Source organism: Cavia porcellus, unplaced genomic scaffold, assembly GCF_034190915.1.
Source record: "Cavia porcellus strain 051 isolate PalLab524CR breed Dunkin Hartley unplaced genomic scaffold, mCavPor4.1 scaffold_11, whole genome shotgun sequence".
Classification (NCBI taxonomy): Eukaryota; Metazoa; Chordata; class Mammalia; order Rodentia; family Caviidae; genus Cavia; species Cavia porcellus.
Window position 1 is genome coordinate 83181158 of NW_026947494.1, and position 25392 is coordinate 83206549.

Below are 25392 nucleotides of genomic sequence, written 5' to 3' on the forward strand. Positions count from 1 at the left end.
ATGCCCCCCTGGTCTCAGAATGGTTCCTGGAGGAAACCCCCTCACGCTTCTGCCGGGGGAGGGAAGAAAAACCGGGTTGAAATACGCCAGAGTGTGCTGTTTTTAACAGAGCCTGCCCTGGGGAGGAAGGATGGTTACTAGATCCTAACCTGCTGAGGTTTTCTCAGAGCCTCACTGACCTGGGGAAAGGAAAATTCCCAACTCCAGCCCTTGTCCCCACCCGAGCCCCTCGGGGAAGGCAGCCCACACGAGAAGGTCACCTCCAGGCACAGACTGGCTGGAGACTGAGGTCTAACCCTAGGCCTGCGGAAGGCGCCTCCTCTCCCAGAGCTCACCACTGGGTGAAGGCCGCTGTACTGCAGTCTTTTTGCCTAACATCAGATTTGGTTATCAAAAAAAAAAAAATTTTACTAAAAGGCAGATTCACACAGCGTGAAAGAGACAGGGCAAGCATCAGAACAAGACATGGCAGAGAGTTTGCATTATCAGACCAAGAATTTCAAACAACTCTGATTCAGCAAAAGACAAAGTAGACAGCAAGCAAAAGCAAATGAGTAATGTGAGTAGAGATGGAAATGCCAAGAAAGAAGAACTAAAACAAAATGCCAGGGATCAAAAGGTTGGTAACGGAAAAGTAGAATGCCTTCCACTGGCTTAGTAGAGGTCAGCCGGTGACTGGCTGGCTGAGGAAAGAGCCTCTGAGCTGGGAGATGCATCCGTAGAAGGCTTCTAAACGGAAAAGCAAAGGGAACAAAAAGTGAGAATGATACTGCATTTAGTGGTAAGCACCGGCCAGATGTGTGCTGCGCCAGAGGCCGGATCCCAGCGCTGGCGGTAGGGTAAGGAGAGGAGAGGAGAAACAGCCTTTCTCAGAGAAACAAAGTGGACAGAGTCTCTCCCCAGCAGACCTATGTTCTTGTTGTTGGTGGAGGTGGTGGGGTTTTTTCTTTTATTCTCTCTCTCTTTTTTTTTTTTTTTTGAGACAGGATCTTACTGTGTAATTCAGGCTGGCTTTGAACTTACTACATAGCCCAGACTGGCCTAGAACTTGCGGTGATCCTCCGGTGATCCTCCTGCCTCAGCCTCCCAGTGCTGGGGATTATAGGTGTGCACGACCACACCTAGCCAGTAGATGTGTCTTGCAAGAAGTGTTAAATGTTCTTTTGAAGAAGGAAAATTAGCATAGGTCAGAAGCTCAGTAGAAGGGGTTAGAGGTGTAGCTCAGTAAAAGAGAGCTGGCTTATTATGCATGATGCCTTGGGGTCCTTCCCAGCCCCCCCAAACAGGAGCATCAAAGAAGAAATAAGTGAAATTAAAATGAAAACTTTTAATTTCTCTTTTTAAATTGATGAAAAAACTTGGAACATACAGTATGACATTTTGTTTCTTGTTTTAATTGCTCTACCAGATAGCAATTTGTTGAAAGCAATAATAATAATAGCAGCAATTTATTTGGTTACATATGCTTGTTTATCTGTATGCTCATTTGACAACAAAAGGAAGGGCAGGAATGATGCCAGGAATGAGAGGGGGAGTTAGGCTTGCTTTGTTGTTATAAGGACTGCGATAGAGTAATCTGAAAGTGTAGGTGGGTGAATTATAAATGTTTATTGCACATGTTAGGGCAACTACCGAAAAAAGAAAAGAACTGATACGCTGTGAAAGGAGAGAAAATGAAATCACTAATAAGAGTGTAAGCGAGGTGTGGTGGTGCACGCCTGCAACCCAGCACACAGGAGGCCGAGGCAGGAGTGTGAGCCCGGCTTGGGATGTGCAGTAAGACTCTGTCTCAAACAAAACAAAACAAAGCAACAAATGAACCAAATAGGAATGCTGATTTAAAACCACAAAAGAGCGGCTGAGGTTATAGCTCAGCGACACATTGTCTGCCTGGCAAGTGCAAGGTCATGAGTTTGATTGCTGCTACCAGAAATAATAAATAAATAAAACCACAAAAGAGAAAACGAGTGAAAGATAAAAATGAGGACAAAAAAATAAGGACAACAAAAAGTGTAATAATATGGTAGGTATGAATTCAACTATATAAAAAGTCACTTTGAATGTCAATGATTTAAATGCAAAGACAGGTTATCTGGGTGGATCCCAAAACAAGACTGAAGTACATGCTGGTTATCTACAAGAAACTCACTTCAAATATAAAGGTAAATAAATAGAGAAAAATAAACCATGGTGACACTGATGAATCGAAAGCAGGATTAGCTATTAAATCTCAACAAAACAGACTTCAAGACAAGGAAAGTCATCAGGGATACAGAAGGCCATTATAGCTGGGTGTGACACACACTTGTGATCCCACAATTTGGGAGGCTGAGGCAGGAGGGTTGCTGTTAAATTCAAGGCCAGCCTGGGCTACATAGTGAGTTCAAGGCCAGTCTGAACTATATAGCAAGACCCTGTCTCAAACAGACAAATAAACAAGCAAACAAAAATAAGTAAATGAAAGAAAGAAGGACATTACATAATGCCAAAGAGATAAATAGTCCAAAAAAGACAGAATAACCCTTAATATACAGTGAACCCTCGAGTTACAACTGGCCTCACATACGAACAACTTGGGTCATGACTGGAATTTTAAGCTTAATTTACACCCCAAGTCCTGAGTTATGACCCAAATGCTGGTCGCTTGTGTGTTTTGTTTTGTTTTGTTTTTGAGACAGGGTCTCACTATGCAGCTCAGGCTGGCCTTGTGCTCACTTTGTAACCCAGGCTGGCCTTGAGTTCCTGGTGATCTTTCTGCCTCAGCCTCCTGAATTACTGGCATGTACCACCGCACCTGGCTTGGTTGTACACAAAGACTCTCGATGCCCAGAAAGTGTGTGGAAGCGTCAGTCTGAGCCCATGCGTGTTTGTGGACCCGACTTTGGTCAGTGCTATATATAATCCCTACAATGATTGTTACCAAAACAACCCCAGAAAAGCTAGAAAAAGTTAGGATGGAAGGGAATATAAAGACAGGAATCACAATCAAGGAGAAGGAGATTGAGAAGTATGAGAGAGTTCTTGTGACCTGTCTCACTAATATGTACAGTATGTCAAAACCCACCATGCCAACAATCTTGCAGGGAAAGGTTTGTATAAGGAAGCTGTGTTGAGTAAAGGTGTTAATCAAATCAGCAAGTCATGATCACCAGTGTTAGAGGAGGTAGAAAGCCTTTCACTAGTGTGAATAAATGCAAGGCAGATGGCAGTGATGCCCGAGTCTGTAATTTGAGAAAAATCTAGGGCTATAAATATAGTTCTCGTAAAGGACAATCCATCAATGAGTGATAATGGGAAGGCATTTCACACCAGGAAGGATAGTTTCACAATCTTAAAATGAGAACTGGGATTCATAGCATAACTAGACATGGTGAAGCAGCCACTGCTGACAATGACATCCGCCACTTGGAAACGATGACACAGAGAAATGGCTTTTGCTCTCATCAAGTTTTCAACCGTGATGAAACTGACCTTTTCTGGAGAAAATGCCCAGGAGAACATGTTACCCAGGAAGAGAAGAAAATACCAGGCTTCCAGCCTACGAAGGATAGGCTGACCTTCCTGCCCTGTGCCAATGTAAGTGGCAACCTCAAGATAAAGCCTCTCCTGGTTTATCACTTGGAGACCCCTAGAGTGCTCAGAGAATAGGCTGGGGTCATGTGAGATCTGATTCAAAAACCTGAGTAACAAGAGTCCTTTTTCTTTCTGGATCAGGGAGACTTTCTGTCCTACCATTAAGAAATATCTAGAGGACAAAGGTTTACCATTCAAGGCTCTCCTCCTCCTCCTCCTCCTCCTCCTCCTCCTCCTCCTCCTCCTCATGAACAATGCTCCCGCTTACCCATGAGATTGGGAAGAAGAATTTGACTGTAGAATTCCCATAGCTCTCAGCTGTGTTCCTCCAACCTAATACAACTCCTCTACTTGCAGTTGACGGACCAGCATGGCACAGCTAACTTTAGGAAGCTTACACCAAGGAACAGTTCCTGAAGCTCTTCCAGATGTTCTCAGATACTGATTTTTTTAATGGTACCTGGAATCGAACTCACAACCTTATACTTGCCAGGCAGACTTTGTCGCTCTAAGCTCCATACCTAGCACTCAGATACAGATTTAGTCCTTAAAGAGTTCTGGAAGGAACATTACAGCATCCTTTCCTGTATGGGTTTAATTAGGAAGTCCTGGGCCAGTGTCTCTCTAAGGACATTGAGATGAAAGTGTAGCTTAAAATGATAGAGTAGAGAGACTCTGAAGGTTGTGTAGAGGAGCCTGAGCCTTCAGTGGACCCTGGGGTTCATGACATTGTCACTAGAGCAGAGCTGCTAGGCTTTCTGGTAGACAGTGATGATGTGGAGGAACTGGAAGAGGAGCAGGCAGGTGAATTCTCTACAGAGCAACTTCTGGCTGAGCCACAGAGAATAGCAGCTGAGGAGCTTTCTGAAAGAGGAGGGGATATCAATAGTCAGTTCAGCAAAGTTCTTCTGAAATAAAGGAGCTCTATCCTGAGAAAATGGACAGAGCTACAAACATTTGTGGAGAAGATCTATCCAGAGAGAAAAAGGCCAATCATTGCATTCACTTGCTTAATGACAGTGTCATGTGATACTATAGAACAGTGTTAAAGAAAAGACAGAAGCAGACAACCTTAGACCAGATTGGAGTTCTAAAAAGGTAGAGACCTAGCAGGTCCTACTGGGCTACAGACTCACCCAAGGAGAGCAAGGACACCAGAGGGCCAGACTCCTGATATTCTTATGGAAGGGGTCTCTCCTTCCCAACAATACCCACCTCCCATTTCCTCCTCCCTTCCTGCAAGTCACAGATGTCAGTTCGAATGGTGAGCACAGTATGAAATTGTTTCTGGTAAACTGGGCACAGTTTATAACTTTTTGATGAATACTCTATGTAAATTATTGTTGTTTCTGGTAAATTATTCTAAATATACAACCCCTTTTTATTATAAAAATGTTATTTACGGGTGTTTGGGGAGGTTTGGAATGCATTATGTGTATTTCCATTATGAGTTACAACCAGCCTTTATGAACGAATGGAGTTCGTTAGTCAAGGGCCACTGTGATTACTTCCAGCAAGACAGCATCAGAGTGTGTAGGCTAAAAACTCATAGAAATACAAGGAGAAAAACAAAATGAGAGAAATGCAAGGGAAATAGATGAATTGATTTTTAGAGGAATTTCAACACTATTTTCTCAGAAACAGATACACCCAGCAGGCAGAAAATCAGTAAAGTCATAATGGAACTCAACAGCACCATCAATTAACTGGCTGTAACTGCTATCAATACACCATTTCACCCAAAAGCAGTAGAGAACAGGTTCTTTTTGAGCTTATCTGGAACATTTATCAATGTAAACCCAATTCTGGGCCATAAAACGCATCTTAATATGTTTTTTAAAAGTAGAAATCACATTGCTTTTTTTAGCCTTTGGCTAAAATCAAGTGTAAAACAGAAATAATATATTATCTGTTCTTAGATGAAGAGAAAATAAACAAGAAACCAGTAACAGGAGTACAACTAGAAAATCGACAAACAGGTGGAGATTAAACAACACACTTCTAAATAACACATAGGTCAGGGGAAAATTTTAAAATATTTTGAACTATATGAAAATGAACCCAACTTATCAAAATTTGTAGGATGCAGCAAAGTCCTTGCCTCGAGGGAATTCAGAGCATTGAATAAATTTATTGGAAAAGAAGAAAGATCTAAAATCAATAATTTAATTTTCTAATTTAGGAAAACAGAAAAAGAAGAGCAAGTTAAATCAAAAGAGAAGAAAAGGAATAATGAAAGCTTGAGTGGAAAATACTGAAATTGAAAAGAGAAAAAAGAGAAATCAATAAAATAAATATCTAATTATTTGAAAAGATCAGTAAAATTGATACAAATCCAGGTGTGGTGATATACACCTATAATTCTAGCACTTGGGAATTTGAGGCAGGAAGATTGCCATGAGTTCAAGGCCAGTATGGATTACATAATGTGATCCTGTCTCAAACCAAACCAAAAGAAAACAAATAAAAAATAAGTAAAACTGATACATGTCTATTCCAAGCAAACTAAGGAGAGAGAGGATACAAATTAATACTGGAGACTAAAAAAGACATTAAAAGGATAACAAATGTTATGACATGTGTCTAGATGTCCCCCAAAGCCTCATGTCTTCATAGGTGGGGCTTTTTCAAGGTGACTGGGTTTAGGGAGTGTGATACTGGAATTAAGGGTTATGAAAACTATATCAGCCCACTGGCTGGAATTAGCATAGTTCTGAGTGTGACTGAATGAATTTACTGAAGGGAGAAGACCCACCTGAATGTGGGTGGCACCAACTAACAGGACAGATGGAATAAAAAGGGGAAGGGATACTCACTGCCTGCTGCTTCCTGCCTGTCACACCATGAGCTGTTTCTCCTCTGCCATGCTGCCCCTCTAAAAAATGAGGTAAAATAATCCTTTCCTCCTTTAACTTGTGGGTGTTAGGTATTGTGTCTCAGTGACAAGAAAGTAACTAAGACAGATTTCAGTACAGGAGAACTGGGATTGTTTCTGTGATGCTTCCTGACCACATGGTTCAGAAGCCTCTGGAACTGGCTAGTGGGGAGAGTTTTGAAAGGTTGGCAGATGCCAGATGAAGCAGCAGCTCTGGAATGCTGGAAGTTGAACTTGATAGGAGATTCTGATTAGAGCTCAGAGGACCAGAATGCTGATAAAAATATAGTCAGTAGAGACCAATTGGCAAGTTTCAGTTAGGAACAAGGACTGTATTGGGTATTGAATGCCAGGCCATATGTGTTGTACCTTGGCAGAAAACTTGTCTGCATTTTGAACATGTCCAGAAGGCTGAGATTAAGTGTGGATGACTAATCTGGTAGAAGAAATTTCAAGGCAGTCTGATGTTGAGGTGGAGGCATGGCTACTGTTGGGGGCTTTTAGATAGAGCTATATTAAAAATCAAGAGCAAAAGAGAATGACTTAAAAAGTTTTGAGTTTGGCCAGAGAGAAAACTATAATGTTCTGTATTTGGTTTGATTTTGCTGTACCTGATTCAAAGAACAACTATTGTGAAGACAACGAGATATACTGTGGTACCTATTTCTGTTATCCTGGTATCCTGCTGTGATGTTCTGTACCAATTTTTCTGCACTATCTCAATTGGCTTTGTTCTGTCTTGTTCTGTTGTATTTTACTAACTTCAAAATAATTAAAAAAATAAAAAAGAAATCAGCATGGTAAGCCTATATATTATTCTAACTGTCTAACAATGTGGAAAAGCAAGACAATGAAGATCAATGGTTGCCAGGGGTTTGGAGGCAAAGGGAAGATGAACAGATCTCTGTATGGAAGACACTTGTTATTATGCATTTGTTCTGGTGAATAGAATGTATAGTACCAAGAGTGAACTTTAATGTGGAGCATAGGCTCTGAGTGACTGTGTGTTAATGTAGATTTATCAATGGTTAAAAAAAAAACTTCCATTCAACTGAGGGAAGCTAATTGTTATGGTTCATATCTGGTGTCCCCCAAAGCCTCATGCGCTCATAGGTGGAGATCATGGTGATGTGATAGTCATCAGTGGACTAATCTATGTGAACGTGTGGCTAAATGTGATGTTGGCAGGTGAAACCTGGTTAGAGGTGGGTCAGTGGGGGCGTGGCCTAGAAGGATTGATCCCCCTCCCTCTTCCTGATCACACTTAGCTTCCTGCTACGGTGCCATAAGCAAACATCTTCTGCCATACCCTGCATGCCATCCTGCCTTGGAGACAACTGACTATGGACTGCAACCTCTACAAACTGTGAGCCAAAATAAACCTTTCTTTCTTTAACCTGTGGGTGTGAAGTATTTTGTTCCAGCAAAGAAAAATAGCAAAGACTGATGAGTCTATACATGTGTGAGGGCAAGGGTGATATGGAAAGTCTCTGTGTCTTCTTCTCAATTTTGCTTTGAACCTAAAACTGGTGCACACACACCGCTGCTGGTGGCACATGCCTATATTCCCAGTATTCTTGGAGCCTGGTACAGGAGGACCAAAAGGCCAAGCCCAACCTGGACAATTTAACAATTTAGGGACGCCTTGTATCAAAATAAAAATTAAAAGGGTCTGGGATGTTGCTCAGTGTGAAAGTTCAGTCCCCATTACCACAAAAGGGGTGGGGGAGCTAGGGTGTAGCTCAGTGGTAAACTGCACATGTAGCATACATGAGGCTCTGCGCATGCACACACATGAGCACACACACATCCTTGCTGTCCTGTGGCCGTTGTGTCTTTCCTCTGGATTCATTTACCATCTGCCACATGGAAGAGTAAAACCATGTGTCCAGGGCACAGACACCTCTGTCTGTCTTTAACCAAAGTTCGCCTTCCTCTTATAAGACAGCAGTTAGTTTACAAAGAAGATTTAAGTTCCAGTTTTATCCGGAGAGCTGAACACAGAAGTTGTAGTAAATAATGGATATTTTACTTACTTACTTACTTATTTATTTATGTATTTTTGGTATCAAGAATCAAACTCAGGACCTTGCACTTGCCAAGCATGCACTTGTACCACTGTATCTACCCCCAGCTCTAATAATGGATACTCTTCTGACCAATCAAATTAATAAATAACCAAAGGAAAGTGTGAATAAGATACTAGAATAAACTAATATATTAAAAGAGAGAATACCCCTAATGCAGAAAAAAAAGCTACACTAACTTTGATATTATTGTCTTGAGACAGGGTCTTACTATGTAAACCAGGAGAATCCTCCTGCCTCTGTTTCCTGAGTGCTAGAGTTAGCCCAGCTTTACTAACTCTTTACCTACCTGATAGAGATAGAGACAGCTATCAAGCCTGGCTGGAAACCTCCTTTTCCTCCTGAGTCTTTTATTTAAGACAAATTCTCAGGATTATTTAATCCATCAGCACATATATTTCTTTTCTTTTTTTCTTCCTGCTTTCCTTTGTTTTTGTTTTGTTTTTTTTGAGACAGAGATTCACTATACAGTTTAGGTTGGCCTTGAGCTAACTCTGTTGCTCGGGCTAGCCCTGAACTTGTGACAGTCCTCTGAGTTCAGCCTCCCCAGTGCAGGGACTACAGGCATGCGCCACCACACCTAGCCAGCACTCTTCTGAGACTGCCTATGAGCAATCCCATTTCCTTAGCTACTAAGGATCCAGGGGTGGCTAGAAATTGGTGGAGGAAAAAGAACGTGCACCTCAGAAGACCTGGACTGGAGTCTTAGCTCTCGCGGCCTTGTCTGAGTGACCTGTGCCTGTTACTAATCCCAGCTAACGCATGTTCCCTTAATTTATTCCTCACAAACACTCTCCAGTCACTTACTGCGTACCAAAGCATCACTCAGTGCACAGGAGACCTAGAAATGAGTAAAACAGATGTGGTCCCCTCCAAGGAGCACATATTCCCAGAGACTGGCAGGGAATCGGTGAGAAATAACCTCAGGGCAGTGGGCAGTGCTATCAAGAAATGGGGTGCGTGATAGACATGTCTGTGTGTCTGCAGGGCTTCTTAGACAAAGGCTGATCATGGCAGGCCAGCAAGGCTGAGCTGAGACCGGAAAGTCCCAGCAAGGGGTAAGCGGGAAAAGAGGATTCCAAGAAGAGGAGCCTGCAAGCCCCGAGGTGGGACTGCAGGAAAATCAAAGTGGGTACCGGCTACGGTAGATCGATGGTTTTGATGCAGTGCCCAAGCGGTCCGACAAGTTCCTGGTGGTGTCTCCGGTTTGGGGGACAGGGCAGAGGCTCTGCCAGGCTCCCACCATTCTACCCAGTTCCCCGCTCCTCACAAGCATGCGTACACACGCACACACACACACACACACACACACAGAGGCACAAAAGGCCTTCTTTAACCTGACATATATCCTGGGTTACTGCTTAATTTTTAGTTTGAAAACTAAATTCCAGGATCAAAAAATACTTCAGCTCAAACGTATTTTCTGTTCTTGAGTTGTCTGACTATAAAGTCGTCATATAACCTCAGCGAGGGGTCTTGAGAGGTGGATTCTACTGTCTTTGGCTGACAGAGGGCCAAGGACTGCAGCCTGCAGTAACCACACTGTGCTGTCACCAGGATCTTCCGTTTCTTCTGTGCCCTCCAAGCCATCCCCGACAGGGAGAACACAGACTCTGCCTCTCCCAGGCAGGGTCTGCATCACTCCTGTGCTTGCTGTCCAGATGCAATAATGCTTCCCATCCTGCACAAGAAAGCTTTGTGGAGATACCTGAGGAAAGGTTCCAGTTTTTTCCAACCTGTAAAATGCAAAGTTGGCCAGTTTTCCCTTTTCAAAACCGCCAAGCTTATATCTTTCCCTGTCTCCAGGGAGCCTGGCAGCTCCCACATAGTCTCCATTGTCCTGGGGTTGGGGAAAAACGCTGCGCAGAATGTGAAATCATTTTCTGTAACACGGATCTAATTAGCTCTTTGATTGACAGGGGAGGCAGAGGACAAGAGGGATTTAAACAATTTGCTTCTCACATAATTCAAGAAAAGCAAAGAACCAGACGGGGAGAGAGAGAGAAAAGAGAAGAAGGGAAGGAATTTTGGAGACGGAGCTGGAGGAGGAACGAGGACGGGGAGGGGGAGAATATCAAGTGACCAAAGTATGAATCCTTTGTCCTTCCAAAGTCACCTCTGCTTCCAGGCGCCCCCTCCTCTCTCCCAGGCAGAACTTACTTGGCTGCTGCCGATTTCTCTTTCTGACTCCATCTCGCTGCCCTCCAGTCCCCTCGCTGGGTGCCGGGCAGACTGCGTGGGCTCCTGTGCTTTGCTGTCTGCGGTTCTGTGCTTTCTTGGGGTGGGAGAGAGCCCACAGCTGCAGGACAGACGTGCTATTCATCCGGCCCATCTGGGGTGCCTGCCTTGCCTGCAGCCCCTGGGGGCGGTGTGCATGTGCACACGAGTGTAAGCATTTGTGTCTGCGTGTGTCAGCACATGTGTGCTCTAGGACGTGGCATGTGGCAGGCACATCAATAGGTTGCCTTTTGAGTTGGTAGTGACAGCATCTTTTCATCCCTGGCTCCAGTGCCACCGGCCCCCTCCCTGGCCTCATCTGAGCTCACCCGCGCGAGGGAGGGTAGCTTTACTACTGGGAAAGAAATCTTGCATATGTACCAAGAAAATTGGAAAACAGTCGGAGGATATTTTCTGAGTTCACACTAGAAGAGCTGAGGAAGGTCACCAATCACCTACCGCAGTGAGCCTTCAACATAGTCTCAAGACCGAAGTTTGGAAATTTCTGCAATTCTTTGCTTGGTTCCATCAAACCCTATCAGGGGAAAAGAAGAGGAGACTAGAGAAGAAGGGAGGGGAAGAGAGGAGAGGGGAGGGGAAGAGAGGGGGGGAGGGGAGAGGAGGGGAGGGGAGAGGAGAGGAGGGGAGAGGAGAGGAGAGGAGAGGAAAAGAAAATAGACACCAAAGTACAAGCTGTATTCTACAAGTAAATAAACAATAAACGTTCATTAACAAATTGTTTGAAACACTCAGCTTTTCCCTTGATGGAGGTGCGGCTCAAATTCTTCAAATCCTTTTCATCCAACTGGTTGAATTTTCTCTGCTTCTCTTTTTAGGAAGCATTTCTTTCTCCTGTTTATCTTAGCACCTGAAACTCGTCAGCTTCTTCCAGAAGCCGGTTTTAGACACTTGGTGGGGCTGGCGTTGGTGTGGATGTTCGCCTGTGCCTGGCAGAGCGATGGTCAGGGAGAAATCTCCTTTCAGAGTTTACAGAGGTGGAAGGAGGAGCAGAGTCACATGTACCGCACCACACTCCAGTGTACAAACGTGTTAAAAATAGGCAGTTTCTTTATTTCTATAAATGTTACAAGTTCCCTTTCTGCCAGACAGTGGTGGGAAAGAGGCTTGGATAGTGGGATGAGGACTGAGGACTATGCTTTACTCTAATCTCATAAGCACAATTACATTTCAGTAATTTAAGTGGCAGATAGTGCAGTTTAGGTAGGTTGGTTTTCAGATTTCCAGTGCCCCTCCTTCCTGAAGATGGCATCTAGGGACACGGGAGCCTGGGCTTATCCCGTAGCCTGGCCACCTGGTTCTCTGCTGTGGCCATCTATGGGACAGGACTTCCCTGCCTGCCACTTGCTGGCTGTGAGGAGAGGCTGGTCCTGCTCCTGGCTTCCTGCTGGCATTGGCGGCCCAGTCTCCTTCTGCTGCTGTGGACCTGATAGTCTGCCTCACTGGCTGCCATCTTTGATCTTTTTATGTCACAATCGGCCGTGTGACCTGGGCATGCCTTGTGTCGGCGGTAGCAAACAGATGGCACATATACTGAAGCAGCACTGTGAGCCCTCTTTGTTACACACAAGCCGAGGGCATGAGGTGTTTTTTCTGAACTAGAACCTCAGTATCCAGGTTTAATACAGCATTAGTACTTTGCGAATGTTGGGTTGCGGTTTAGGCATCTCTAAATGGTTCGCCGTCACTGCCTTGTAAACATCCCAGTGGTAGCGAAGTCCACCCCCTAAAATGAACCTCCTGGAAACTCTCCTACTGGACACTTGGCTAATGCTCTGGATCCCACTGGGCACGAGAGAGCAGGACTGTCAAGGAAGGATTGGGAGGAGGCAAGCTCAGCACCACTTCTGGAAAACAGTTTGTTTTGATCTGGCTGGTGCAGGGCAGCCTTTGAGGTGGTCTCCTTCCAGATTCCCAAATGGCAGTAAGACATAGAACTTTCTTCTTTTTCAATATTCCATCAAAAAAACTACCAATAATACCTACACCTCCTCCCATAATAACATCTGTGTTGGTCAGTTTTCTATGCTGTGGCAAAATTCCTGAGCAAATCAATTTAAAAGGAGAAAGGGTTTATTTGCGCTCCTGATTTCAGAGATTTTAGTCTATGGTCACCTGACCCTGCCACTCTGGGCCTGTGGTGGGAGCACATGGTAAAGGAGATCTGTTCATCCCATGCCCAGAAAACAAAGAGAAAAAAGGAAGAGAAGGAGTCAGGTCTCGTTATCTGCTTCAAGAATAAGACACCCAATGACCTGGCTTCCCCCCACTCGGTCCCCCTTCCTAAAGGTTTCCACCACCTCCCAATGGCACAACGTGTGGGCCTCACAAGGACACTCCAGGTACCAACTGTGACAGTGCCACTATGTGATAAGCACCGGTCTAAGTGCTTCAGTGCACACTCGCCTTCTTTGGTTTCCACAACAATTTTGGAAGTAGATATTATCATAACACGGATTTACAGGGAAGGAAACAAGAACAAGAGATTAAGTAGCTGCCCAAGATCAGACCGATTTGAATACAGGCAGACTCAACTTCTTGTGAAAGTTCATGATCTTTTTAAATTTTTTCTTCTCCTCCTCCTCCTCCTCCTCGTACCTCTTCTTTTAGCCTGGTCCTAAGGTTTGAATGCAGGACCTTCACACTGAGCCCATGTTTACAATTTTTATTTTGAGACAGTATCTTCCTAAGTCACCAAATTGCTCAGGCTTGGCTTGAACTTGGGATCCTCTGGGATCATGGAGCACACCAATACTTCTGGTTTAAAGTCAGTGCTCTTCTCCTTGATTTGATCCCAGAGAGCAGAAATCAAGTCCGATTTCTGAATGCCTGCTTTTCCTTCCTCTGCTTTACTTTTTCCCATAATCCATGCTGTAGGCTCAGAAAAGGTGAGCTTTGTCCTTTTCCCTTGTTTGACTAGAATGTATTTTATATGGAATTCCATCATAGTAATTCAAAGAGGAAGTAGAAAAATTTAGAAAATCCTCTTACTCAACAAAACCTGGCTATTAAAAAATATTGTCTTGATGGAAAAACTTATTTTGGGCATTGGAAAATGTATTAACTATTTCCTTTTCTTTGTATCTTTGTTGTGACAACTCCCATTATCCTTTAGATAATATAGATATATTTGGCAAGATAGAGGGAAAATCAGAGCACGAAAATGTGAAAGTGAAAAACACCTGAATATATTTCCAAGGAAAGTTCCCTGTTAATGAACACACTGGCTTTCAAAGGAAACAGCTGTGACTGGTTATGATAATGTTCAATTTTGTTTGCCAAGAACTTTCTGGATTTGGATTATTCCGTTTAAAAGCATCATTTGGGAGTAAATAAAAAACAGGACTTGGAAATTAGTTTATCTTCCCTGTCACACTGTGACTGTCGACCAGAGATCAGCAAACTTTTCCTGTAGGGGGTCAGAGAGCCAGTATGTTTTAGCCTTTGTGCGTCATATGGTGTCTGTCACAATTATTTAGCTCTGCTATGACAGCAAAAAGGTATAGTCGTAGACAATACATAAACAAATGGTGGCGGTGTTCCAATAAAACTTTATTTACAAAGGTAGTCAGATGCTTTAAAAACAAGACCACATTTGCCCCACAGGTTATATGCTGACCCTTGCTCTAAAATTTAAGTAGAGACTTTGAAGTCTAATTCTCACTTGAGAGGTAACAGCTGAAGATGTTATGCTGAGCCCTCCGGGGATATCCAGGGATCAAAAGCATGCCGCAGCGAGACTCAGGCCTGACAGGTGGCAGGTGACGACATTTGAAATACTGTACTTCTGACATTCTGAAACTGCTCCCACACAGAGGCTCTTTGCTCACGATGGGAAGGGTTTCTCACTGTCTTTACTGCTAGGGTGATTTTTTTTTTTTTTTTTTTTTTGTCTTTTTGAGACAGCGTCTCTCTATGCAGTTCAGGCTGGCCTTGAGCTCACTTTGTAGCCCAGCCTGGTCTCCAACTCACAAAGTTCCTCCTGCCTCAGCCTCTCGAGTGCTGGGATTACAGGCATGTGCCACCATGCCCGGCTCTCGCTAGGGTGATTTTTGTAGTGTAAAGCCCAAGGGATATTTCTAGGGAAATGGCCTTTTGAGGGAGTATATTTTTAGAACATGCTTGAATTTACAGGTAAGTAAACCCCGAGAGTGACTTGGAAAGCGGATGGGGTAGGGAAGACAGAGGCCTAGGGGTCTGGTTGTGTGGGAAGAGCACAATCATGGAGAGCTGGAGAAACTGGCGGTGAGAAGACGGTCTTGCTGACGCCGAGGTGTGGGCCTGTAGTCCCGGGGACGCTAAAGGCTGGCAGAGCAGGATCACTTGAGGCCAGAAATCGGAGGGCAGAGCTGGCATGTAGCAAGAATCTGCTGCAAAAAACACAAACCAAAAAGAAAAGTAAAAAAAAAAGTTTAAAAGAGATCCCTTGTCATGTTTTTTTTTTTTTTTTTTGGCGGTACTGGGGATCAAACTCACGATCTCGCGCTTGCCAGGCAGGCACTTATGCCGCTGAGCTAAATCCCCAGCCCTTCTTGTCATGTTTTCAGTTAATAATTTTGACTTAGGGGCAGGGGTATAGCTCAGCGACTTAAGTGCCTGTTTGGCAAACGCGAGGTTGTGAGATCGATCCCCAGCACCAAAAAAAATTTTTTGAATCAAAACTTTTAAATTAACATAAAAATTGTACCTATTTATGGAGTGCAATGTGATGCTCTGACAGGCGTCCTCACTAAAGTCAACGTAAACACAACTACTTCCTCAAACATTTCCTTCTTTTCCTTCCTTCCTTCCTTCCTTCCTTCCTTCCTTCCTTCCTTCCTTCCTTTCATTTTCTGATTACAGGAAGTTGAACCCTGGCACTCTAGTGATGAGCCACATCCTTAGCCCCTGCTTTTTTCCCTTGAAATAGGGTCTCCCTGAGTTGCCAGGCTGACCTCAAACTCCCAGGCTTCCTTTACATCTCTTTGTGGTGAAAACATTCAAAATCCTTTCTGTTAGATTCTTTGAAATATACAGTACTTACCATTATCTGTAGTCACGGTAATGTGAATAGTGGGGAGAGCCCTCGGTAAATGTCTGCTGGCCTGAGTCTTCTGACTGCTGAATCGCTGTGTTCTTAGACGACTTACTTGACTTCCTTGGATTTTATATCTTTTATTGTGAGAAATGAAACTGTCAAATTGATTCCTAAGATGTTTGCAGCTCTTAAATCCTGTTTCTAATATTTTTATATTAAACACTTCCTGAGTAACAGGGAGTTTTTGTTTGGTTGGTTCTGTTGGTTTTTTGAGACAGGCTTTTGCTTTACAGTATAAACTGGCCATGAACTTACTATGTAACCCAGGTTGGCCTTGAACTCTCAGTGATCCTCCTGCCTCAGCCTCCCAACTGCTGAGATTACAGGCATGTACCACTGTATAAGATCTCAAATTCAAATCTGAATTTCAGTATATATAAAAATTAAGAGTTAGAAAGCTAGACAGATTTTAATTGAAGTGCAACACAAAGGATCTAGTACCTTAATTTTAGCAATAAAACCTTCTGAACGGGATCTATAATTAGGAAAATTTTAAAGGAAATTATCCCTATCTGTTACCTCTGCTAGTAAAGACACACCAAGGAGATGTAGAAGTGAGAATAAAGGCAAACTTTGAGGCAAGCGTTGCAGGGCCCAGGAAGGGAGAAGTCAGTGCCTGCAGAGAAGCGACCATGCTGGGACTGGGAGGAGACCCCCCCCCCCCCAAGCCAAGCAGCCAGCCTTTCTGGTAAGCCGCACAAGCCATCTGGTCCCCAGGAAGTCAGACAGTGCTTCCCATGAATGCAGAACTCCCCCGCCCTTCCCTGTAGGCTGGAGGACAGGCTGAGTTGGCAGCAACTGAGGTACAAAAAGCAGCTAAATGCTGGTATTGCTTGGATGACTTTGTAGGCTTAGGCCGGTGGTCTGAGCATCCCTTGGGAGGATGACAGTATGCAATACAGCAAATATGGGGGATTTCCTTCTGTCTTGTTTTGAAATCCAATATTGTTGTCACTGTTTTGTTTTGTTCTGATTGTCTTGTTTTATTCAATGTTCTGTTTTGATTGGCTTTATTCCGTTTTGTTCGGTTTGGTTTTGCGATACCTGATGGAATGGACCACTGCAAAGAGAAGAAGATGCACTGTGGTAGCCATTGCTGTTTGCCTGTTACCTTGCTTTGGAGTTCTGTACCAGTTTCTCTGCTTTGCTTTGATTGGCTTTATTCGTTTTGGTTTTGTTGGGTTTTATTCTCTTTGAAATAAAAAACAATTGGAAAAGAAAAAGCCAACTTTGGACCATGCTTCAAATTCTCTCCAGGTTGTCTGCACCTTAGCTCAGTAACTTTCCAATTCATTGTCCCAAGAATCTTTGGGGCTGGGTGGCTGGAAAGGGGAGCTTTCTGGGGGAGCACGGAGGGAGCTAGGGAGTGCAGGGACTGATAAGAGCCCCAGGCTACACAAATGGAGGATTAAGAACTAGATGAGGTAACCCTGCTATTGTCCAGTACAACGTTCTGTAATGACCAGAACATGTATTGAAGACCATTTACATCTTCACTGTTCAAACAGAGCAACCACTAGCCATGCACAGGTAACTGAGTGCAAGCCAGGTACTAAAATACGGTTGGTGTGCCTGAAGATCTGAATTTTAAATTTTGTTTAATTTGAATTCACACGTAAAAGGGCAATTTTTTTCCCAGTACTAGGAATGAGACCCAGGGTTTCATGCATACCACCTCCACAACCAAACTCCACCCTTGCCCCTAAATAGTTACATTTATGTAAATTGCTAGTCACTTCCATATTGGGGAATGAAGTCTTCAGAAACTCACACCCTCAAAACATTACCTAGCAGAGGCCACAATGTATTTATCATTTCTGTGATATCCATTGTATCTCAATAGACGTTCATCAGGCCAAAGCCTGATTTAACGTAATAGGAACCCAGGGGACACAGCTCTCGTGGGAAGATCCCATGAGGGGATGCTCTTGGTTGTGGTGAGTAAAATTTCCCTTCCACCTTTTGCATTCAGAGCTGGGGAATTTTCACTGTGACTCACTCTTCATTGAATGATTAGCGATCGAGCCTCCCCTGTGTGGGCATGGAACATTTCTTACCTCTCTGTGGACTTAAAGGTGCCTGGTGGTGTAAGAAAGGTTAATCAGTGAAAAGGAGAAATCGAGGGGGCAGGGTGGAGACAGAGACACAGACAGAGCTAGTTTTTAAAGCAAGGAAAACTCTTCTTCAATACAATGTTAGGTGGAAGTTAGGATAAAGCAGATCAAAGTGGCGCTGCCTGCCGAGTCTTTCTGCTTGCCCTGTATTTCTTAAGCCGCCTTAAAGCACCTCTTGGGAACCAAAAGAATTGTGAACAAGTGGTATGGTTTACCTGTCAGCGGACCTTTGATTGTGCTAGGGTTGAGAATCACAAGTCACATCAAATGCTGCAGAGTTGTTAAAGTCCTGAAGTGGTGCGCACACACACACACACACACACACACACACAGAGGTTTCAAAACCACAGTCAGGTTACAGCCATTTGTTGCAGCAGTAGACAGAATGCTGGCCCAAAGGGTTTTCATCATGGAGAGAAAGGGTTCCTCAGCAGAGCAGTCTGAATTTCACTGTCACACTGTTTCCCACAGCGCACAGATCAGAGTTGAGGAGTGAGGAGGATGAAAGCCAGAGGGTGGCAGAGGCCTGATGCTTATGTCCTTTGAACATGAACATTATGAGGACAAAAGAGACCACACACAAGTCTCTAAGTCTGGTGGGATGGGGTGGAGGCCCAGTATGGCATTCTGATCAGGTTGTGAAAATCAGAAGACTCAAACACTCCTCCAGATGGAGACCAGGGCTTCATTTCACAGATGACAGAAGCACCTGTGATGGAGGTAGAATCAGAGATTTACAAGCTAGGTTTCTTGGTTACTTCTTTAATCACATGGCGTGAGTATACATGCGTGTAACAACTAATCTGAGGGTAGCTGCTTACGGATTCAGAAGACTCTGTCCATACTTTCGTTTGTCTCTCACAATGACCCAGTTTGCCATTTATAGATGAGGAATCTAAAACCAAAATGATTGGACACTGTAGTCCCAGGTGCTCAGGAGGAGGATGGAGTTCAAGACCAGCCTGAGCAACTTAGTGAGACTCTGCCTTAAAATAAAAAATTTTAAAAAGGGTTGTCCAAAATGTACAAGATCATAATGTGGTGGCACACTCCTGTAACCCCAGCATTTAGGAGGCTGAGGCAGGGGAGGATCACTTTGAGTTAGAGGCCAGCCTGAACTACATAGTGAGACCCTGTCCCAAAAAGCAAAACAAAACACAAAAAATAAAATAAAATGCACAAGAACCTGGGCTCCATCACCAGCATCAAACAATAGCACCATAGCTAGAAACAGCAGGACCAGTATCCTGCTAGTTTTGTCTCCCTGAATGATAGTGAGTTATTGGAGTTGCACTGCATATGAGTGTGGGTGTTTTTGTTGTTGTTATCGTTTTAATAGACTATTTTCAGAGCAGTTTTAGGTTCTCAGCAGAATTGAACAGAAAGTACTCATGGACCCTTCCTAGTCTGCTAGGGTCTCCCCATGTCACCATCCCACACTGGAGGGACACGTTTAGTGCAGTCAGTGGGCCTAGACACATCAATATCGCTCCAAGTCCATCGCATTATTAGCGTTCACTCTTGGTATGGTGCATTCTGTGGCCTGTTTTTGGTTTGCCTTGGTTCTCGATTTGTTTTGCAGGGCCTTGTGTGAGGGAAGCACAAACTTTACCACTATCCCCATTCTTTGGGTCTGACTAGCCATGTTTTTGAGTAAGTCACTTTGCTTCCCTTCCCTCTATAAAAATGGGGAGCATAGAACCCAATTTATAAATGAAATAATTGTGGGGATCAAATCACCAATGTAAAGCAATTACTTGGCTGTCCAGGAGTGGTGGAGCTCATGTTAATACTCAGCCCTCAGTTTAACCTCCAGAGGCTCCCCCTCTCTCCCCGTGAGCCCAGTGGCTCCGGTTTGAGTCTAGGTAACTCTGCCAGTTATGGTCTAGAGCTTTCCTGAAGATGTCAGTCCGTGAAGATGCCTGCGCAGCTGAGAGGCACTGAAATTGCGAGTTTGGTCCTTGGAGGGGGAGAAAGGGCTGGGAAGGCAGCGACCAAAGACGCAGGTTCTGCTGGACCGAGCCCTACCTGCAGGCCACAGCACAAAACTCGCGGCCAGATTTGAGCTCACCGTGGGAGCAGAGGAGGACAGACGGTCCAGGAGGGGAAAAGACCAAGTGTGGGCTAAGCTGCTGCCTGAAGGAAGGGGAAATAAACCTTTTCAGCGGTTTGAAATAGCTTCAGTACTGTGCACCGTGGAACCGTGCAGAGGGGATCAGCCCGCATATGTGTACCCGTCTCCTGCACGCTGCTTCCTCATCTAGGCTCTCAGAGGGCAGCAGGCTCAGCGGAAGCAGCCAAGCTCACAGTGGCTTTTGGCAGCAGGCGTGTCCTGGGGCTCCTCTGATCTGCTCCGCCCGCCCCATGCTGCAGTCCCAGAGTGCCAAGCTGGCTCCTGTTCCGCCCGCCCGCCCGGAGAACCAGCCTGAGCCCTGGGAGAACGGGGCGAGCCTGGAACCCCGCAGATGAGCCCTCAGGAGTAGATCTGGTTTCAGAGGGGAGACCCCCTTCTGCGCAGTGGGTGCTGGGTCCCCAAACCAGCTCAGGTGCCCCAAGAGATACTTGTTAACAAAACCACCTGTAACTCAGCCCGAGGGGCACCGAGCCACAGTGGAGGTGCAGTTTCCTGAGCACTGTCATACTGTGACAGCGACGGCGATGTGACCGTGGGTGAGTCACTTCCTGTGTGTTACCCTGGCTTCACTTCTGTCTGCAAAATGGGGAGGATGCGTTTGCACAGAAGCACAGAGGAATTCGCTTTTTTCTTGGTCAGAAAAATAATATCTATTCATTATAGAAAATGTGGAGTGTATAGAAAAGTTAGGGAGAAAATAAGGTCACTCCAAAAGCCACTCAGAGATAAATAGTGCTTCTATTTTGCTTATTGTTTTTTAATCTTTTCCCTGCATGTGTGCGCACACCTGGGCATGAGCTTATGTGTGTGAGCGTCATTTGCAAAGTTCAGCGCAAAATGAAAGTGTGGGTCCCCTCGTTCAAAGTGATCAAAAGGAGGCAGCAGCAGACAGGAAGCCAAGTACAGAGCCCTGAGCAACTGCACGGTAGCACCCGTGAGGCTGGTTCTTTACAGTCTCTTCTCAAAATAATAAAGTTGCCTATTGCACGATTTCTGTGTGTCAAGTATACTATTTAACTAGTTCTAATTTAATTCAATTTCTCTACCCCTCTACCTTGCAGATACAAAAATTGGGAATCAGAGAGTTTAAGGAACTTAGCTGAGTTCACACAGCTAGTGAGCGGCAGACACAGCATTCCTGCCTTAATCTAACTGCAAGCCTATGCCTTTTATTACAGCACACTCCCTCTCATACTTCTATAAATTAGTGGGAAAAACGAAGGAGACAGATTATAATGTATATAAATTCTTTTTCTGGTACTGGGGATTGAACCCAGGGCCTTTGCACCAAGTTACATACCTATATCCTCAGATCTTTTATTTTTTTATTTTGACACAGAGTCTCTAAATTGCCCAGGCTGGGCTCAAATCTATAACCTTCCTGTCTCAGCCTCCCAGAGTGCTCGGATTACAGTTGTGGGTCACTACACCCAACATACAAAATTTTTATATTTCATTCTTTTCCATTTTCTATCACATTGTGTTCTCTGTACGTCATTAAATACAGAAGGAAAATTCTGTACGAGAAAATTTACGAGAGAGAATGAAGCTATGGATGACAACACATTGAGAACAATTTAATTGCAAGATTATATTAGATACAAAACATCAGTGAGCCAAAGTAGAAACACATGGCCTGTGGAGACCTGGCAGAGTATTAGCCTCCATCCCCATCTGATAAATAGGACCTGATGAGCTCACTTGAGCTGCTGTGACTGTCCTCGGGGCTAAGGAGACATCTCTACATGTCCCCAGCAGCCATAAAGATTCTTGTCAAACGTTGCTTGCTGTTCCAGGACACCTTTGAACTCGGCCACCCCTCCGCTTTCCATCCTCGGCCCATCCTCGTCCTCTCCCTCCTTTGCCAGTGGTTTTTGGATTCCTTCCCGGCTGGGCATTTGACCATTTCCTCCCCCATCCTGGGAGAGCCTACCGTTTTCCAGCACTAGGCTTTACCTTGAGGTGCTTACCAATGGGAAAGACCCTTGCACTTTTCTACCTTTGATTTCTCCTCCCACTTGAGGTGAATGCCTGCCTACCTCTGAAACTGAGAGTTCTTATAATCACAATGGGTTACATTTCAGTTTTGATTTTCACTATGATTTTGAATTACAGTATATTGTGTAGCAAAAAAATATTAAGAGAGTAGAGAAATAAAAAACCCGTGAATAACTGCATGACAGTAACATACACCTGCATGTAGTCTATTTTAAGAATGTTGATGTTTTGAGAAAAAATGACTCTCAATCTTTTAATTAGCACCCTATTTTTGGATTTAGAACACCTGTTAAGCTAGTGGTCCCCTTCGAGACACTACTGCCAGTTCCCAGCACAGACCACCACTGACTGCTCAGCCTTGCCTGTCACAGGGGACCACAAATTGAGTTTCATTTTAAGGGTTGGCCAGGTTATTTGAAAGAACTCTGTTGCCCTCTCTGTCAAAGAAGGCCTCTAGAAGGAAGGTTTTGAATGGCTTGATCTTTGCACAACGATAACTTTATCTGGATAAAGGCAGCTTTATCCAGATCTGGCCATTCAAACATTCAAGCAATTTAGGCAAGTTCAGAATACGTCTTCTGTCCATGGAATGGCTTCCCTAGGGATGAAGGGAACACATAAAATGCATCCCCATATTTAATAAAACCCTTTGTAGTTCTGTTTAAATTTTCCTATTGAGAGGCCCCTGTATAAAGTCATAAAGTGTTAGAGTTAAACACCGGTAGTGGCCGTGGCTGATGTGTAGGCAGAAGACGTACTAGAATCACTGGAAGACGACTGCAGACATTAACAGATGAGGCAGAAAAGTCACAACGTGTACGGAGCTGCAAAGCAATAGGTGAGACATGAACAAGCCAGCAGAGAAACGAGCAGAATAAGTTTGAGCAGGTGATGCACCCAAAAGAAAAAAGAACTGAATGTGAAATGTGAAAAAAGCTCCACCTCACTGGTAATACAGAACATGCAACCTAAAATGACAACCAAACACGATTTCACACTCACAAGACTGCTCAAAGTAAAGTAAATGACAATGATTAAGCACCAGAGCCGCGTATGGTGGCACAAGCCTGTAATCCCAGCACACAGGAGGCTGAGACAGGAGAATCACAGTGAGTTCCAGGCCAGCTTGAATCACAGAATGAGGCCCTGCCTCAAAACAAAAACAAAAACAAAACACAAATCTTTCATTTCATAGAAGGGAAAACAGAAAATATTACTTGCTCTTATTCAAGGACCAATCTAACTCTGTAGCCACAAAGCCTTGCTATAATAATTTGACTCTAATCCTAATTTGTTATAGGTTACAGGCTTATAAAGATTTCTTGCATTTGTTATAAAGCTACAGCCAGAACACTGTCCATTATATTGCACAATAGTCTCTAAGATACGATCCTTTGTGAGAAAAATGTTAACCATTTGGTTTCTTAAGGTTTCTAAATTCATTCACTTATTTATTTCTGGTAGCACTAGAAACTGAACCCAGGCCCTTTACGCTGAGCTACATCCCAGCCTTTGTTCTGTTTTGTGAGAAAGTCTCACTAAGTTGCTAAGTTGCAAACAGGCTGGGTTTGAACTTGTGCTCCTCTTGCTTCAGCTTTCCAGGTTGCTGGGATTTACAGGTATGCAGCACCACATCTGTCAGGAAAATTTTTTTTTTTTATTGTGGGTAACTGGTAGGCATCTAGTGTCCTTTATAACATTTACGCTTTTGAAATGGTTGCCAGAAAGCTCAGAGACAATTATATATTCAGTATGTGTGATGGCCTTCCTGGCTTGCTTTCTCTTACTCCAAACAATTCTGACACTACCTGTGTGATATGCACGTCCTTTGTTCTAAGCTCTCTCAAACCTTTTCAGAAAACAGGAGTAACTGCAGCATGAATCCTCTGCGGCTCACCCTGCCTCCTTTTCAGCTCTTCCCAAGGCCTGTGCTTCCTTCTGCGAAAGGCAGCCTCACTGCGGGAAGACCTGCTCACCACCCTTCACAGAACCACAGCTCCAAGAAAAAGCGTGATGTGGCCAAGGCAAGTCTGTCGCCTGGGGCTGGCTCCCCTCACCCCACTGCAATAATGAAGGACCTCTCTCTGTGGGTATCTTTTGTCTGCTCCATATTTCTAAAGCAGATGCTGCCACTGCAAACATAGTGATTTATATTAAATATCTAAAGAGAAATAGGGCAGTGCTTGTTTCAGAGAAATTGAGAGGGGAAGAAAGGAAATAGTAAGGAATAGAAAAAATGGAGAAGTTAAGAGTGTGTTATCAACAGCCCAGCTACTTGGGAGGCTGAAGCCGGAGGATCACTGAGTTGGGGAGGTCAAGGCTGGTTTGGGCAACATAGCAAGACCCCGATTCTTATAAATAGATAAACAAATACATGTATCCCTTCACCAAACCTTAAGGAAGATACACTTCTGACAAAATTAGAGTTTAGAGGATGTTAAACATCTAATTCAAAGACACTTAAAAGACAGAGATAAAACCAAAACCTGGCTGGGCATGGTGGTGCATGCCTGTAATCCCAGCACTGGGGAGACTGAGGCATCAGGATCATTGCAAAATTGACACCAGCCAGGGCTACAAAGTGAGCAAGCCTAAACTGCATAGTGAGACCCTGTATCAAAAGACGAAAAAAAAAAAAAGACCGAAACCGGATCTATCTGGCTCCCAAGTCCAGACTATACTGATGTTCCTAGGGTGATGTACATAGGATATCTTAAGGAGTAAAAAACAGCAAAAATTTTTAATAGCTTTGCTTTATTTTTGAGACAGAGTTTTGCTAAATTCCTCAAGTTGGCCTTGAATTTGCAATTCTCCTGCCTTAGCCCTCTGAGTAAGCGGGATCACAGGCATGTGCCAAGGTGCCCAGCTGATAGTTTTCCATTTTAATGTGTATTAGAAAAATATGGCACTCACAGCAAACCCATAGTGGTCTCATTCACGAATATCATAGACTAAGATAAGGAAGAAAAGTACAGTTTTAAAATTAACAAAACATTAGTGCAGTATGTGGAAATGTCAAACAGCACAGTGCCTGGGCTCCTTCAGCCTCCCGACAGGGAAAGTGCAGGCAAAAAGCCAAGAGCAGAGGCTGCCACCCAGACAGGTGCCCAGCTTCTTCAGAAGGAAGTGACAGAGAGGAAGTACTCGGCAGAGGCTGAGGGCAGACGCACTCTGTGCTTACCTGATGGGGGATGGGCAGGTAGAAATAACCATGACGGTGAGCTCTGATTTGCACAGAAATCACAGCCCGACAAGCACCAGCCCCACAGAGAAGGAAACGGTATCTGCAAATCCACAGC

At 44.1% G+C, this 25392-nt stretch overlaps 1 protein-coding gene across 8 annotated transcripts in view; it reads right to left on the reverse strand.

The window, feature by feature from the left end:
* Ninj2 (ninjurin 2) overlaps window positions 1-11054 on the reverse strand; it is a 114599-nt gene extending 103545 nt beyond the window's left edge. For 5 of the 8 annotated variants that reach the window (XR_010050652.1, XM_063258583.1, XM_063258584.1 and 2 more), the window contains exon 1: window positions 10696-11054. Coding sequence is in view for 7 of the 8 variants with exons in the window: in XM_063258583.1 (XP_063114653.1) it covers window positions 10696-10728 (33 nt within the window). In the remaining variant the exon portion in view is untranslated. The remainder of the gene's footprint in view (window positions 1-10695) is intronic. The other 3 variants (XM_063258580.1, XM_013156521.3, XM_013156523.3) reach the window with 3 other exon arrangements.
* Between the last annotated feature and the right edge of the window lie 14338 nt (window positions 11055-25392).